General features: G+C 36.8%; 2 protein-coding genes across 3 annotated transcripts; both read right to left on the bottom strand.

Annotated features, from left to right (window-relative positions):
- Nucleotides 1-292: 292 nt before the first annotated feature.
- LOC145914306 (endonuclease G, mitochondrial-like) lies at nucleotides 293-6,092 on the bottom strand. Its single transcript, XM_083002118.1, has 8 exons — nucleotides 5,962-6,092; nucleotides 3,945-4,038; nucleotides 3,528-3,657; nucleotides 3,256-3,352; nucleotides 2,308-2,472; nucleotides 1,796-1,877; nucleotides 1,345-1,471; nucleotides 293-877 (listed from the first exon to the last, which is right to left on the bottom strand). Coding segments are annotated over exons 1-8 (780 nt in total). The 5' UTR covers nucleotides 5,964-6,092; the 3' UTR covers nucleotides 293-794.
- Nucleotides 6,093-6,108: 16 nt separating this feature from the next.
- LOC145914305 (endoplasmic reticulum mannosyl-oligosaccharide 1,2-alpha-mannosidase-like) lies at nucleotides 6,109-14,355 on the bottom strand. 2 transcript variants are annotated; one of them, XM_083002116.1, is made up of 14 exons: nucleotides 14,188-14,355; nucleotides 13,683-13,840; nucleotides 13,492-13,621; nucleotides 13,158-13,217; nucleotides 12,999-13,094; nucleotides 12,742-12,793; nucleotides 12,230-12,436; nucleotides 11,383-11,531; nucleotides 9,958-10,149; nucleotides 9,349-9,519; nucleotides 8,878-9,021; nucleotides 8,384-8,596; nucleotides 7,765-7,896; nucleotides 6,109-7,576 (listed from the first exon to the last, which is right to left on the bottom strand). In XM_083002116.1, exons 1-14 carry the CDS (start codon nucleotides 14,272-14,274, stop codon nucleotides 7,364-7,366), a joined length of 2,004 nt encoding a protein of 667 aa, XP_082858242.1. In that variant the 5' UTR covers nucleotides 14,275-14,355; the 3' UTR covers nucleotides 6,109-7,363. The 2 variants fall into 2 exon arrangements, with proteins under 2 accessions (XP_082858242.1, XP_082858243.1); XM_083002117.1 differs by having other exon boundaries at nucleotides 12,230-12,418.
- Nucleotides 14,356-15,369: the final 1,014 nt, after the last annotated feature.

The raw sequence follows: 15,369 nt of genomic DNA, 5'->3' as shown, positions 1-15,369 counted from the left end.
GGTTTCGGTTCAACAAACACGGGACTTTCAGTCTGACGTCACAATAGTTATATCCGGGGTTGTCAGATATTTGTCCTAATATTTACAACCATATATATATGCTGTGTTCCTGTAAGATTTTTGTTTTATCAAAGATTTTCAAGAAAAAATTTAGAATCAACAAACTATTACTTTATAGCTCCACCTAGCGACTTACAAACTATAATATTTCAAACACTTTTGGCAATCAAGAGATGAACAGCGGAAAAGATAAACAGTTTTAAAGGTTATATTGTCACACAATGTTGTGGGGTTTGTAAGGGTTTGCAACGCTTATATAAAAGATGCATAGAAAGACAAGGCAAAATATGAACGTCACGCCAATAAGCACCAAACAATGTACTTAACTACTTTCAATCACAATACACATTTAGATATGCAGCAATTAGTTCAAAGTCTATTCAAATAAATTGTATCAGTTAGTGTGGAGTTTTGAAAATATACTTGTAGCAGTGATGCAACCACAGTAAAAGTTCAATATGAGCTTGACTTAGCTACACTAAAATATCGGTAAAGCACCGACGTTTGAAACGCTTTTAATCTTCTCTCGTTGTTGTACGTTGTTAGCAACAAAGAACGTAGCCTTCGTATTTACTTGAAGTTATCATAGTTAAATAAAGCAATGATTGAATTCAAGCAAAGAAATTCCAACAATTCGCGCCAAATTTTAGTAAAAAATATATATGAAACAGTGATGCAACCACAGAAAGAAACGTTGAATTCAATGTAACAAAACTACACAACAACAATGGCGTTTAAAACGTCCTTAATCTTCTGCTTTGTTGTTGTACGATGTTCTTCTGTATCTTTGGTGGAAGTCCACTGAACATTAACAAACCTAAAAACAAGCAGTCATCATTGTAACATCAAATTTAAATCTTTTTTAAAAATTCCTAATACAATGGTTTAAATTCTACGAATCCAAGCAAATTTCCCGCAATACAATAACACCAAGTTTATTCGTTGTTCTTCAGCTAAAAAGTTGAATTTAATTTCCAATTTCATTGTTAGTCGGCTTGTAGTGTGATTACCGCAAAACAGCGCTAAAGAGTAACTTCTTGATACAAGGACAATTCCCGACCCATATACCTGGAAGAAAATCTGATCGGGATTCATGCCCAGGATGTCCTGGATTCAAATCCCGGTGTGGTCAAAAAAAGTCTGGCAGGATTTGTATGAAAATAGATTCAGGCAGTACGCATGGATATAAATGCACTCAGTTTCAATGCATTCGAACGTGAGCAAAAATTTACAATCTTGTCGCCAGTGCTCGCGTGGAGATAGAAATCACAATCAACAAAATACCTGAAGATTTTTCTATGGCCTCAATGGGTTGTTCGAATTCTCTCACAGGAATATTCGGGTCCACTTCTCTGTTAGGCATTACGTAACTCTTCAACGTATAATCTCCCCCTGTTTCCAGCAAAACAACCTGAAAAAATTTGACTTTGCAAGCTTTCAAACATCAATAGTAAAAGGATAGTTCAGTTATATTGGAATAAATATAAAAACTCAAAACATTTGATCCACAAAATACCAACAGCAGAAACACAATATTTGTAAAAGTCGAAACAGCAACACGATTTTTCTACACGTTGCGATTTGAGGACCATAAAGTTTTAACGGATAAGACGCTTAATGTTGAAATATCATTGCAGAGTCACTATCTGTATATCTATTACATTAGACCTTATTACATGGGCGTGATTCTAGTCAGTTGTTCAACATATTGTTGTATTTCATAGCAAGACAATACCTTGAAGAAATGCGTGGGAACAGAGACATGGTTTGGTTCCAATACTTCGTAAGTCACATACAACTTCCCATCTGGCATTTTCCTAAACATGAAACCAAGCTTAAACTTTACCGAATACTGCAGGTTTTGTATTACATTGATAAAAAGGTTTTAAATTTTTCACTACTTTTCAATTAAGATAGGAACCACCCAGAAAGTTGCAGGGGGTGATAAATATTTTACTTCACCGAATACTATTTCAACAGGAAATGTGTTTTGAATGAGTTTATATCGCAAGGAAAGTGAGGAAGTTAACCAATGCAGAGTCAGAAATTGCGAACACCCATTACAAAACGTATAATAAGAGTATTAATCCTAAGAATAAGCCTGGCCCATATTGCGGAAAAATAGAAACAATATGAAGGTATATAGAGCCAAACTGTGAAAATAATGATTTACTCACAAAACTGCATCATTCACTGACCGCTCTTTCGTTTAACCTTCCTTACCATATATAGAAACGACCAACTTACATGGGTAGATACAGGGGTCCAGTACACACGTACACGTTGTCGTAATGAAAAGCCAAACTTCGGACGTATTTCTCTAAATTGTTCCACGCCTTCTGGTTGAAATGAGGAGACTGAGGGCAAATATTGGAGAGAAAAAAGGTCTCTTCCATCCAACTCTTTCGTGCTCTGCAGCATTGGATAAAATGTTTTAACCGTATTGGTAATGTACTACTGTTTTCCGTACCTGACTTATAACAGACTATTTTACCTACAGTCCTACGGATTAGTGGTGTTAGTTTATTGAACAATATCTATGGGGCTTTTTTACCTTGCCACGGTAGCAACAACGCCATTTTATTTTACAACTTTCTCATGTCTTGGTTTGTCATGAATTCAATCGATTTAAACAATGTTGGGCTACTTTTGCTGCCAGATATGCTGCAATTTACAATAGAACTGAACTACTGGTCACATAAATAACGTGTGTTTATTTTTCCGACGTTTTGTCTGCCGTACAGCGAGACTCATCAAGGTTTGAAATCACAATTCAACCTTGATGAAGTCTCAATGAATGGTAGACGAAACGTCAGAGAAATAAACTCCGTCAGGCGTCAGGGGGGCACAACCTGCGGTCGAACACATGCTTTATAGTACATTTGTATTGTCGGCCGTGTATTGTTTAAACCTGATAAAAACCTTGCCTGGGTGTTTGGTTTATGAAATTGGTTAGTCGTTGCTACTAAGCAGAGTAAGATCATGTAGTTTTAGGCAAGAAAAATTGTTAAATATAAAAAAAAAAATTTCATCACGCTTTTAGGCATAAGTAAATGCGAAGTTATCAGTTTGGACTCACTGGCGGTCGTTGGTTAAATGAAGTCTGTGTGATGACGCCAGCAATAATAAAAAGGTTGTGCGCCCCTGAACTACATAAATGATTTAATGGTTGGAAGTTGACTAGTTACCACCGACCTATGATTGGCTGCAGCAGCCATGTGTCCTCTGTCGTAACCGCTGCTGTAATAATCCCTGTTTGTTGAGCGAAACATCTTCGGAATGCTCTGGTCCTCTGAATGAAAACAATGTAACGTTGAAATGCAAAACTACCTGCACAACTCTGTAATAAACACAACCGTTTTTCCGAAAGTTTTTTGCAACTACAACTGTTTGAATAGCTAGAATTTTCAATATTTTGCACAGTACAAATATTAAAGCACGTTATTTGAACGTTGATATTATCTCACCAACGAAACCGATGTTCAAACGATCGACGCTTTCTTCATTTTTCTCAACAATTTCTCTCGTAAGATGTTCAAAAACCCAGTTGGGATTACGATTCCTACGATCGTATGAGAGGACGTAATTTTCACGAACCTAAAACAAATATTGTTCTCACATTACCTTCATTACGACATATTTTATCATAAATTTTTCGTACTTTTTCCGAGACATGTTACAATAAATTTAAGTTATATAGAAAAACTTAAATTTATTTATAGAAAAAATTCAAACATCAACAGTTGGACAAAATTACACATCTATAAATTGGCCAATCGCCTGCCGTGAATAACATAAAAACATCACGGCAGCCCACTTCTCCATAAAACTCAACGCTGAACAGTTCCACGGCTTTCGTGTTCCACGCCCTACCTAGCACGCACCGTATTCCTTTTTTCTTTCTGGTTCAAGGGATTTTTTTTCGTCACATTGCAGTTGTTAGGCGTAGTTGTCGTATCTTTCTTCTTAATCAACAACCTAATGTCGTCGGATTGCAAGCCACAGGTAATTGTCATATACTAAACATATATTCTAACATAGTTTTTTTTTTATAAAACAACGCATGTTGTCGACAGTTACAATAAAGAATACCAAGAAATCACAACTAAGAAGGAAATCATGTCGGGATGTTTCATGGAAAGTTATGAAAGGATTTCGATCCTCGGCAACCAATATGTGGTAAAAATTGAAGAAGTCTATGCTGCAGATGGAACTGTGACCATTACAATGACTGTCCGGGCATTTGTGTACAATTTCTAAAAACTTGCTGTATATGTCTTTCCCCATTTTGCTGTATATGTCTCTGCCTATTTTGCTGTATATGTCTTATTTTGTAAGAAGTTGCATTGACGCATGTTCGGCGTTCATATAAATAAATAATCTGCGTGATCAACTGCGTCGAAAAATGTTAGTTTTATTTGAACAATGAGGTTCACAGGCTTCGCAGCCAAGGCATTGCAGAATACGAGAGAGAAGATCGCCAAATATAAACGACCTGCGCGATGGGGGATACTGTCTTGCTATGCGAAAGCACGGTAATACTACTGCGTTTCTTTGAACTAATTCACAAATTTTGACGAACTCGCACAATTTCACGCCAGTGATTTTTAAGCCAAAAGTTTTCGAAGGCAATTTTGTGGGTCGTAATTAAACGCGATCATTAAAAAGTGTGAGTTTTAACTTAGTCATGAATGCCGACTTTGCAGTTATCGCTGGAAATAAAGTTTTGACTCGACGATTATGGTTACATGAAAATACAATGACGCTCGTAACAAATAATAATGAAACCCGAATGAAACAGAAGATTCGTCTCCGATAAACACCACCTAACAAACGTTTTTCCAAATAAAACCATCTCAATATCATCATCATCATCACTGTGTATGCAATTCGCTAATGCATTGTTACCGAGAAGCCCTGTGTTGCATTCCCGCCCGAAGTTGGCGTTGACAAACAAAACTGCACGGTTGGCAAACAACGTTCGTCGGGCGGGCGAATCATCATTCAACAAATATTGAACTTCCGATATCAAAACTAAAACAAGTCGTGAATAAACTACGATTATTCTTCTCGCATTAAACACCCCCGCGGCAAACAAACAAACGCGGCGTATTGTGGAGTTTGCTTGGCAAACAAGAAACTACCGATTCAACCACGTTTAATGTTGTTTCTCGCACACACAACAGTTTTTTTCCGACCGACATTCAAAAGCATAAACCTACTTCGATACGCAATAAGACTTTTGCTATGACGAACAAATTTAAGCGACAATTCTGCGCTGGGGCTCCGGTCGCACGTTTGACCGGGTCGGGGGCGTTTACTTCCCGCTAACTTTCATGATTTTTGTCGGGGATATGGCGGGGGTGTCAAATGCAAATACATAGCGATATGTTACACACTAAGTTACAAGACTTCGCCTAGATTCAGGTGGATTCTAAATATTAGTAAGGAAGCCCATAACCAATCAAACACAACCACACCATGCGTTCTGAATAAACATGACAAAATTCAAACAATTGTCACTACGACGATGTGTGGGCAACACAACCAATCACATCAGCTACAAAGTGTTTAGCAACACTTAACTACATGATTTCGCAAACCAGTGGCCGAGATCAGTGTGTATTGTATGGGGGTTAATCACGCAATAAAGAAAGCTATATTCGAAATATTCGCCACATGAGCCAGGGGTCCAAGCATCGCGCCGTAAAGACAATAACTACGGAACATACTTCATTAACAGAATGTCCCCACAGTAAAATAACTTATCTCAAACTATAACTATAAACACAAACAATGACATTATTGTGTCACAATAATAGACGAGTGTGACGTCATACTTTGACAGAAATGGCGATTTGGACTGATTTTGTTGGTGAAATCCACACGTGAAAAACTTACATGTTGCCTCTTGAGTTTTGCGGCTTCCAATTATCCAACAAAACTTCACCAAGCACAGAACATTTTGTATTCCTTCCAATGACGTCACACCAGTTAAATCCAAATTATTTTCTTAAAATTTTTAAAACACAAAACCTATGTTTCGCGTTCCTGAAAGAAATATATCGATTATAGTGGAAACGTTCGAGAATGAACAAAACAAATTATATCAGGTGCGAAAATACCACGAACTTTAAAAGACGACAACATCATCTTATAACACGGAATCGTAAAACAGTTTAACAAAAAACTTTAGAAGTTTGAAATCGAATCGTAACAATTACAGCTTCACTTGGACAATTATAAGAAAATCTTTTACAACTAACCAGAAACCAACCAACATTGATTAAATGGAAAGTTTTAAACGTCAAAATTAGCTTCAAACTGATTATAATGTAAACGCACAATAACGCAACCACACTTTTGCGACAGCTTGAGGGACAAATAAAACTGCATTAAGTCAAGACTCCACAAACCAGAACACCGCGAACTTTTTTACTTACATCAGGCCAAGAATAAAGTTTCATACATTTTACTGTGATACACTAAGACCGGCTTGGGGTACTCTGGTTGCGGGCCACTGTTATAAACGATGTACGAGTTTATACAAATAAAACACAGTCAAATGTAAATGCAATAGGCTGAGAGCAGCAGTGTGGGTATTGGAACACAACACAGGCGATAACAGGTAGAACTGTACACCTCAATAGGTCTTCGGATAAACAGCACGTGGTATGCGACAAGTTGGATACAAAATTTAAAATAGAAATGTTTATTACGTCATAATAGGTGGAATAGGTCGGGTGAAGTTTTTCAAATTTGAAACTTGTTCATGAAAAAAAAACTTGCATTTCACATTCCACAAATTGCTCAACGTGATGACCGAAGTCAACGCATTGTCGAACCACAAGGTTTACACGAACAGGTTTTAGGTTTCTGCGCAGATACACGAGATACATTGACAAAATGAAGGATTTTAAAACTGTTGACCACATGGTGGTGCTAAAGAGCAGTGGGCGTAAAGTAAGATGACGTACCGTCGACTGGAAAGTGATCTGTGGCATTTAAACATAGAATAACAAACTAATGATGGAATTATATTCATCATATGTTCCTTGCACAAAAGCTGAATTGGTTGCTTTATCACAGATACAATCGCTTTGGACAACATATTTTTCTTTGAACCAAATCTTAAAACCAATTACATCATCACATAGTGACGTAACTAGAATTATACAACACGTCACGTCATCTGTGACGACATCTCGATAAAGTTTGGCTGCATTGCCAAGTGCATAAATATTCTCAATGTAAAGATCTTTTCTCCCCACTGAGGCTTCTTAAACGTTCGGAATCCGAAACTTTACGAAACGGCTGCCGAAGATCGAATCGGAAAAGGATGAGCTTCGGTGTTGAAAACGTATCGGTCGAACGGAATCAAAGATTCGTCGTCGGAGAACAGAAGGAAAAGATATTTCAAGGTTTCACCGAGAAAGAACGACTCCATTTTGTCGAATGGATTCGGATTATTCGGATCCATGACGTTCTTTACAGACGTGTAACCACCCCCATCCACCTGTGATGTCATAAAAGGGGTTTACGTCACAACACGAAAGTTTGGATTTTTAAGGCTTTTATGAGTGTGAAGTAAGTGGCATTCACAAAAACGTTGAAAGTATTTTGTTGCAACGATGAGCCATTGCAAGTGGGGGGACATAAGAACAAACATATATGCTATGAACATTACAGTTAAAGAAATCATACCTTGGTATGCTTCTCAAACGCACGTGCGATGTCCCAACCCCAGTCTCTGTACTTTGGATCTTTCGTAATCCTCCACAAATAAAGTAGAGATTCAACTGTTTCAGGTCTCAGTAGATTGTGACGATCGAGTGGCTGTGAATAAAAAACGTTGGTCGAGTAACAACCTTGCAATATGCCATCTACGTAGAGTTTTTGAAAGGTAGGTATGTATTTGACTACGGTTTATGTATTTGACTACGGTTTAAACAACTATAATATATTCGAAGGGTATTTGACATAGTTATGACTGTTGCAGTTATAGCGTCATTAAATCAAAGCCCCAATTTTTCGTTTGTTTTAACAAAAACTGCAATGTAATAATTTTAACCGACATATTTCATATATTAAAAGAATTAAGAATTTGTCCGCTTGTGTAAAATCTAGCACAGTGCTACTGTCAACAGCTGCACTGATGAGACCTTACAGGTCGAAACAGTGCGTGTACACACCCTGTCTGCAGCTCTCCATTAAAAGAATTACTTCGTAGTAAATGTTGAAGTTTATATCACTGGCATAGTGACAAAAACAGTCTATATTGAGTCAACGACGACATGGTTGATATTTTTAATTAGATTATTACCTTAATATACAGATCCTCTTTCGCCTTTTCGGCCAAGTTAAAATACGTTATTTCAGGGCTGAGCCCGGTTGGTGTGTTAGCGTACATCTGGTAACAAGTTTCCATCAAGTCCTTTGCGAGATCCATGTGTTCACGTGATTCTTTAGGGTGGGATTCGGAGATGAGAGTGGAACCGAGGGCCAACGTCCCAGGTAAGAAACAAACCAGGTGGTCCTTGAAATATTATTATCGATATTATGAGAAATAATTAGTTAATGAAGATGTTTTTGAAAGCACAAACACATAGGGGTTATTATTTGAAATATATGTCAACATCCTTATTTTTTATGCCATTTTACTTCAGAGTTTGTGTTTAATAATTCAAGAAAAAGAAGCTTTATTCACAAAATTTACTTCAAAAAAAATTTAACGAGATAGAAGTAAAGGGTGATTTAAAATAAAATCACTTTATCTCTATATCGCTTGCACCTACTGAGACTTTAAATTTGACGTACCATCTTAGCACTGGGTGTGACTCCACCAATAAGTTCACCAACATAAGTATATCCACTGGGCAGGGAATGACCAACCAAATAATTCCTAATACCATTCACAGCCTCAAGATACCGATCCAGGAATCTCTGTTCGGTCTGACTTGTCTGCAATGCATTCTCGACTTACAGTATGTCCCAAATGTTATAACGAAGCACCCAAAAAAGTTGACCGTTTGTACAAACAAACCGCTTGGGTAAAACAAAAATAGCTTATACCCAGTTTGGTATGAAATAAAATTGGCCAACAACCCACTTGTAAGCTTGTGACACCCCAGTAACAATAAAATGACATCAGTATGTCGCGATGCATCAGTTGGGCAAACCATTGTTTTACACAGTTCATTCCTTATTATGAGCGTTAACATAAAAAATAACAAGTTTATCTTATGTCGCTTTTTCTGTTGTTATAAAATGTGACAGCAGAATACCAACCTGCACCCACTGCTTGAGAAGATATTCATAATAGCTGTCGGCTCTTGCTCCAACAGTAAAAGTGCCACCAGGACGGAACAGTCCGGTATTAGCATTGACCCACATGGGTACCAGTCCTCCTTTCTTTCCAGATAAACTTGCAACATGTTCCGATACACGGTCCACTGCATCCTGTAGTCAAGAGAAGAATGATTCACTGTTCATGACTGGAAAATATGCTGTAGTCTACAGCCTGTAGATGTGTTGCATTGTGTTTTGTTACATTATGTCCAATGTTTTACAATTAGATAATCAATTGCAAAACTAATGCGAGACGAACTGAGTTAGTTGGTAACAACAAAGTATAGTTTATATTTAACGTCTTGGTCAGGAAATGGGGACATTAATGACCATAGTTGACGCTATTTGCTTCTTATACTCATACTGTATCACAAAGTATAACTAATCCATCAAATTATCCATTCAATACTTTTCGTGTTTTACATGAAAGTTAAGACAGATACTTAACAGTTAGGACAAATATACTTCGATGCTTAAAATCTGGAACTTTTAATACAAGAAAGTCTAAACACAGCAACAATAAAGTCTAAACACATCACCAAATTTTACCTTGTACTTGGGATTTTTGGTTATGAATGAAAGTTCACGAAATTCCATTTGAATGGTTGTGACTTCAGATACAGTGCTGTCTGGTCCCCACTTTGGTGGTCTTGCATTTCCTGTCTTCAGGTTAACATCTGAGAATGGAACTGCTGATACAGACATGCTCAATGCCGGCATCAGTCTGTTTCCAATGTCAGTCTACATAAAAATGTATTTTTGAAAATAACTTTAGGAAAACAAATTTTCTTCTAAAATACATGTATATTCAGTGGCGGATCTAGGGGGGGTGTTTAGGTGTCAGAACACCCCCCTCAGCTTTTTGGCACATTGTTTCGTGGGGTGTGAAAGTGCGATTAATTTCCCGCCACGCAGGAACGAACACTACGGTCAAGAGTTCGTCTCCGCTGTTTCTTTGTTTCTCGGTCGCGCGCGCTGCATTCACGCGGCGATGACCGCTTATGAAACAATCGTTTGTTGTGCCGTTGGTCAATAACCCGCCAACAATACCGTTTTTGAAAGCGCGGCCTTATAAGTTTATTCATTTATGCTACAATTTCTATACAGAAGCCGCACTCTGTAAGAGTTGTGATTGTTTGACAAAATTGCACCCAAACAAATGTAGCTAAACGAGTATTTTGTATTTCGTCTGTTTTTATATATTCCGCAAATTATCTACTGCTAAAACATCGATGTGTATTTGGTGGTGCAAGACCACGTACAAGACCTAGACCATTACAGATATGTTTTTAGAGCGGAAGGTCGAAATTTTTTGGGGAATTTCCCAAATTTCCGCTGTAAACTAAGGCTAATTAATGGAGCATTGCAAAATACGAACGCCAGTGTTGGCTTCCTGGCTTTCGCAATTGCGTAACACTGCGGAACACTCTATGCAAGTTTTTGCGGTAGTGCTTGCGCCGTAGTTTCATTACCACGACTTTGAAAGAAAGGTTTAAATATACGTGTTATCTAAAAGGAATTAAATGTGGGCCTATGTTATCAAGAAAACATACAAATAAAAACTATGTTGCATACGGTGGCCTTCTACTCCTCCTTGCACATTTGCGAGCGCTAACGGTTGTTTTCAACATGCGTAATATAGGCAACGTGTTCAACAACTAAACTGGTTTTCACCAAGATTTTGACAAAAAATTACAGCATGATAAATGTCCGAAAAAAAATTGTAACCGCGCATCTAACAGCTTCATTAATTAGGTACCGAAACCGAACACCCCCCCTCATATTTTTCTAGATCCGCCACTGTGTATATTGCATAATAAAGCAGCAAGTTAGGCACATTCAGTATAAATTAAATAGCTACATTTTACAGAATTTGAAACTTCATAGTAGCTACGATTATAGTTTTTTAAGTAATCTTTTTCACCAACTAGTACACTGATATAAAAGTCAAATACAAAGCAACATTTGACTTACTGCTTTATTGAGGTAAAGTGCGTCTCCAGTGAGTTCGTACATACTTAACATTGCTCCAAGCACTCTTATTGTGCATTCGAAAAGATTAACATCAACATTCACATTGAACGACATCTTGCTTGCAACATAATCACGAACATCTGCATATTCTGAAAATAAGCATTGCAGGTAATAGCCATGTTTTACAGAGCATAGTTTTGTATACCATACATTATTTATGGCGATAAGAATTGGAACATTCAGATAACAATTACAATTGCTAATAAAAGAAATAATTTTAACTCAGCAACAGATAATTTTATTAGTTTAAAATATAACACGATGACAATGCCTGAAAAAAATAACCACATACTTTGGTATTTTGGTTAATTCAGAGGAAATGGTGGGCTAATGAATACCTGTTATCTACCTTCTGTTTAGGACAACTGTCATTTACTGTTTAACATAGGCCAAGGTTCCAGCTCAACATTAAAATACAACTGACAGTCACACAATTTTAAACACAAGAATACCAAGACAATGTTGATTTTGGAACACAACTCACGGGTTTTCTCATAATGCTGAGTATAAATAGACTGGCCCATATTGCTATTAACACTGTCATGTTAAAGACGTTTCAGTCAAACTGATGATGACAAAAGTTTTTGTCGAAACGTCTTTAACATGACAGTGTTAATAGCAATGTGGGCCAGTCTATTTATACTCAATGTTGATTTTGTTGCTAGAAACAAAATTTGAATTCTTTGGAATAGTAAACATTTAAATCAGTATACAAGGCCAATACCAGTAATAAGCCACCCTTTTATTACAAAACAATCAAATTTCCCAACCAGAAACAATTTTTTACCTTCTTCTAAGCCCATGATGTACATTGTATCAAGGGCATCAATCAATGTTAGGCCAACCCCAAACCAGTCATCATGTGTTTTTGATATTGGGTGTGCATGATCGTGACCCCATGCTGACTGTTTGTACCCCTTCCATGCATGTTTGAACATATTGACAACAAATTTCTGTTTTGTTGAAAGTTCTGTTTCTGATAGATATCGGAAATCTGCGACAAAGTATTTATGTTAGTTTTGCAATGGCAACAGATTCAATGTTGGTTGTTTTTTTTCTTTTGACATTTAACTAACAATATTAGTTTTGTTTTTCTGGGCAAAAAATATAAGAAACATTAGTGTTGTTTATTTTATTATTTAAAGTCAGAATTCCTTAAAAGCAAAACTACATGTTGAAATTTTACTTGAATAAAAAAATATAAACATTACAACTATATCGGTCCTTGTCCGACACATTAGTCTGAAGCTGCAACTGAAACAGGTGCAACTGAAGAATTCACAACCTTTTTATCCTTACCTGGGGCTGGGATATGCTCATGCTGTTCCTCTTTCTGTTCTGGTTCATTTCCCTACAAAAATGCAAAAGTACTTTTGTTTTACAATAGTTAAATTTTTTTACATTTACAAACCCCTCTTTATGAGACTCACATAGGAAGGTTTTAAACCTGAGTGTAATAACAACTGAAAGGGTTCCATTTTGTAAGAAATGACTCACACATTTTTGCACAAAAACCAGGAACAGGTTTAAAGTGATTTAAACTTTAGTCAGCTTACTTCTTCATTATTTTCCTCTTCAGGATCCTCAAAATCCTTGTGGTCCTCCACAGGAACCATTTGCATGTCATTGTCTGAGTCCAGATCAAAATCCACCTTGAGAGAAGGTCAAATTTATAAGTTTTTTGGAAAAAATCCATTTGAAATATTTCAGCCAACCTGTTTGTCTTTTTTTAAACCAGCTATTATCTTAGGTGGCCTTCGACGCTCTGGATCTTTCTGCAAAATTTTTAATGAATTAAGTTTAGGAAGTATCACAAATGCCAGTTTAACAGTTTGCACTCTTGAGCCTGATAACTGGTTATTCAGATAATAATTGCAACATTTTTTACCATTTTGCACAAACATGCCAAATGAGCAACAAACTAATCGTTTTGAAATAGAATAGACACTTGTAAGGCCATAGGGCTATCATTGTTAGTTGCATTGCAACTTCCCTATCATGTTAGTAATCTATCCACAGCTTAAAACAACTGGCAGAAGAAAAACATACCAACATATCATTTTGTATTCTGTTTTCCAAAGCTTGTAGTGCTTTTTTCTTTGCATCGTCCAACTGAGCAAGGCCAGGATTCTCCACTTGAGCAACCACCTCCTCATCCTTTTCGAAGACAAGTTTCTCTCTACATTAACAAACTGTTAGCTGTACTGTTACCTAAATGAACTCAGTTTGACTTCACAAACTTTTTGTTAAGTTTAATCTCTCTGTCGCTTTTCTTCGAAACCTCTAATGGTTTTGTGCTTTTTGTAGATTTGTTCATATATAAAAATCCAGTGATTAGTAGAATAAGTAACACAGCTAGTACCACTTTCTTTTGAAATGAAGTCATTCTTTTCCACCTCTGTAAAAATGCAATGAACTGTTTGAGATTGTATTGACAAACTAAATTTTCAGACTGGTAAAAACGCCCACAGGTTAAATTAAACATACAAAATATCAAGCATATTACAGAACTTTAAAAAATACCAAAAGTATAAACTTTGCCCAATAGTTATGAATAATTTGGTTATTAGGTTTAACACAAAAGCAGAACTTTTATTCCTACATTGTTAGTAAATGTCACCCATCATTAACTGCATAATAAAGTACAACAGGAAATGGGTAAAATCACTGTTGTGTATTTCGCAAGTATAATTCATCTAAATATTAGCTTGTCGACAAAACAAATGCCCGTTATGCAAGACTTACCCTCCACAAAGAGGAGTGCTTTGTTTTGCTTGGGTCGCCCACCGAAACGTCAAGTGCAACAAACTGACTTTTTGATGGTCCAAACATTGCGAAAAAGTGAAACCTAAATTTACGAGCTAACCTTTCCTAACCATTTGTTCAACCATTCAGCATTTAACCACAGGATAGTTGAAATGTACACATATGTATTTGTCACGGTTGGACGCACACGATGTCAGCGAATTTATATTTTTGTAGAAGTCAGCTGGTTGACTAATGTGGTTAGTTTAGAGATTCCAAAGTAAAAACTGGAAATTTTCTGCTCGAAAAATAGTTTTAGGGTACCATGAAGATCAAACACAACTGTGCTTTACCTAAAACTGTTTGTTGGCCAACTTGAACTGTTGCGTCACAACTGGATTGTTCATCACAACAAAGAAAATAGAAAACATTGGAACTAACAATAACATCAATTTTTTTCATTTGTGATTTTCAAGTCCAGGCTCTTTGCGATGTGTTGCTGAAACTGTCAAACCAATTTGGTAAGTTGAAAATGGTGGCGATGCTTTAGTGACAAAAAATTTGACCAGCGTGTTTGACCTTTTGATAAAATGGATTGTGTACTGTAGCAATTTGTACGCTGCAGTACTTATGTGATGAAACGCACTGCCTTTATTGCTGACAAACGTTTCGCTATACAGGTCCAAATTTCATTATAATTGTTATCAAAAGTGCTTTTTTTTAACTAAGGCATTTGTCAGCATCTTAAAGGTTTTAGATACATAATGAAACGATTTCATAAAAATGTGAGTTTAAGGATGAGAGATAAAACACTCATTTCCTGCCGCGATTTTGTTGATTGACGGCGGCCTTAGCAACAAGACTGGTTTGAACATATGCTAGGTCTTGGTTCAGTGAATTTGCAAAATAATGTGCATTTGAGTCTGTAGCAATTTGGGCACAGATGGAATGCTGTATTTAACTTGTCAAATTTAGACCTGGACCGAATTCCCTGCATTAATTGTTGTGCAGACTGCTTTGTTTCAACAGAAGTGCGTTGTGCCTTGGGCTTCAATGAATTTACTTGGCGACGTGATTACCCACCTGCCTTCCACAAAATGTGGCTGCACTTGTGGGTTGTATACGGTGCATCTGTGTTGTGTCATTTTCCTGTCAGCCAAGCAGCGATATTAATTTAAAAAA

This window comes from Ascidia mentula, chromosome 9 (genome assembly GCF_947561715.1).
Source record: "Ascidia mentula chromosome 9, kaAscMent1.1, whole genome shotgun sequence".
Classification (NCBI taxonomy): Eukaryota; Metazoa; Chordata; class Ascidiacea; order Phlebobranchia; family Ascidiidae; genus Ascidia; species Ascidia mentula.
This window is presented reverse-complemented; position numbering and strand designations above follow the sequence as displayed.

What these genes read in the sequence shown, in the direction of transcription:
- LOC145914306 (XM_083002118.1), bottom strand. An exon ending in GCTGCTGCAGCCAATCATAG is followed by an intron (nt 2,473 to 3,255) that starts GTCGGTGGTAAC and finishes CCAATGCTGCAG; the next exon opens with AGCACGAAAGAGTTGGATGG. An exon ending in TTCCCACGCATTTCTTCAAG is followed by an intron (nt 1,472 to 1,795) that starts GTATTGTCTTGC and finishes AAATTTTTTCAG; the next exon opens with GTTGTTTTGCTGGAAACAGG.
- LOC145914305 (XM_083002116.1), bottom strand. Translation starts at nt 14,274, where the DNA reads ATGTTTGGACCATCAAAAAGTCAGTTTGTTGCACTTGACGTTTCGGTG. An exon ending in AGCACTCCTCTTTGTGGAGG is followed by an intron (nt 13,841 to 14,187) that starts GTAAGTCTTGCA and finishes GCATTTTTACAG; the next exon opens with AGGTGGAAAAGAATGACTTC. An exon ending in TTCTCAAGCAGTGGGTGCAG is followed by an intron (nt 9,022 to 9,348) that starts GTTGGTATTCTG and finishes AATGCATTGCAG; the next exon opens with ACAAGTCAGACCGAACAGAG.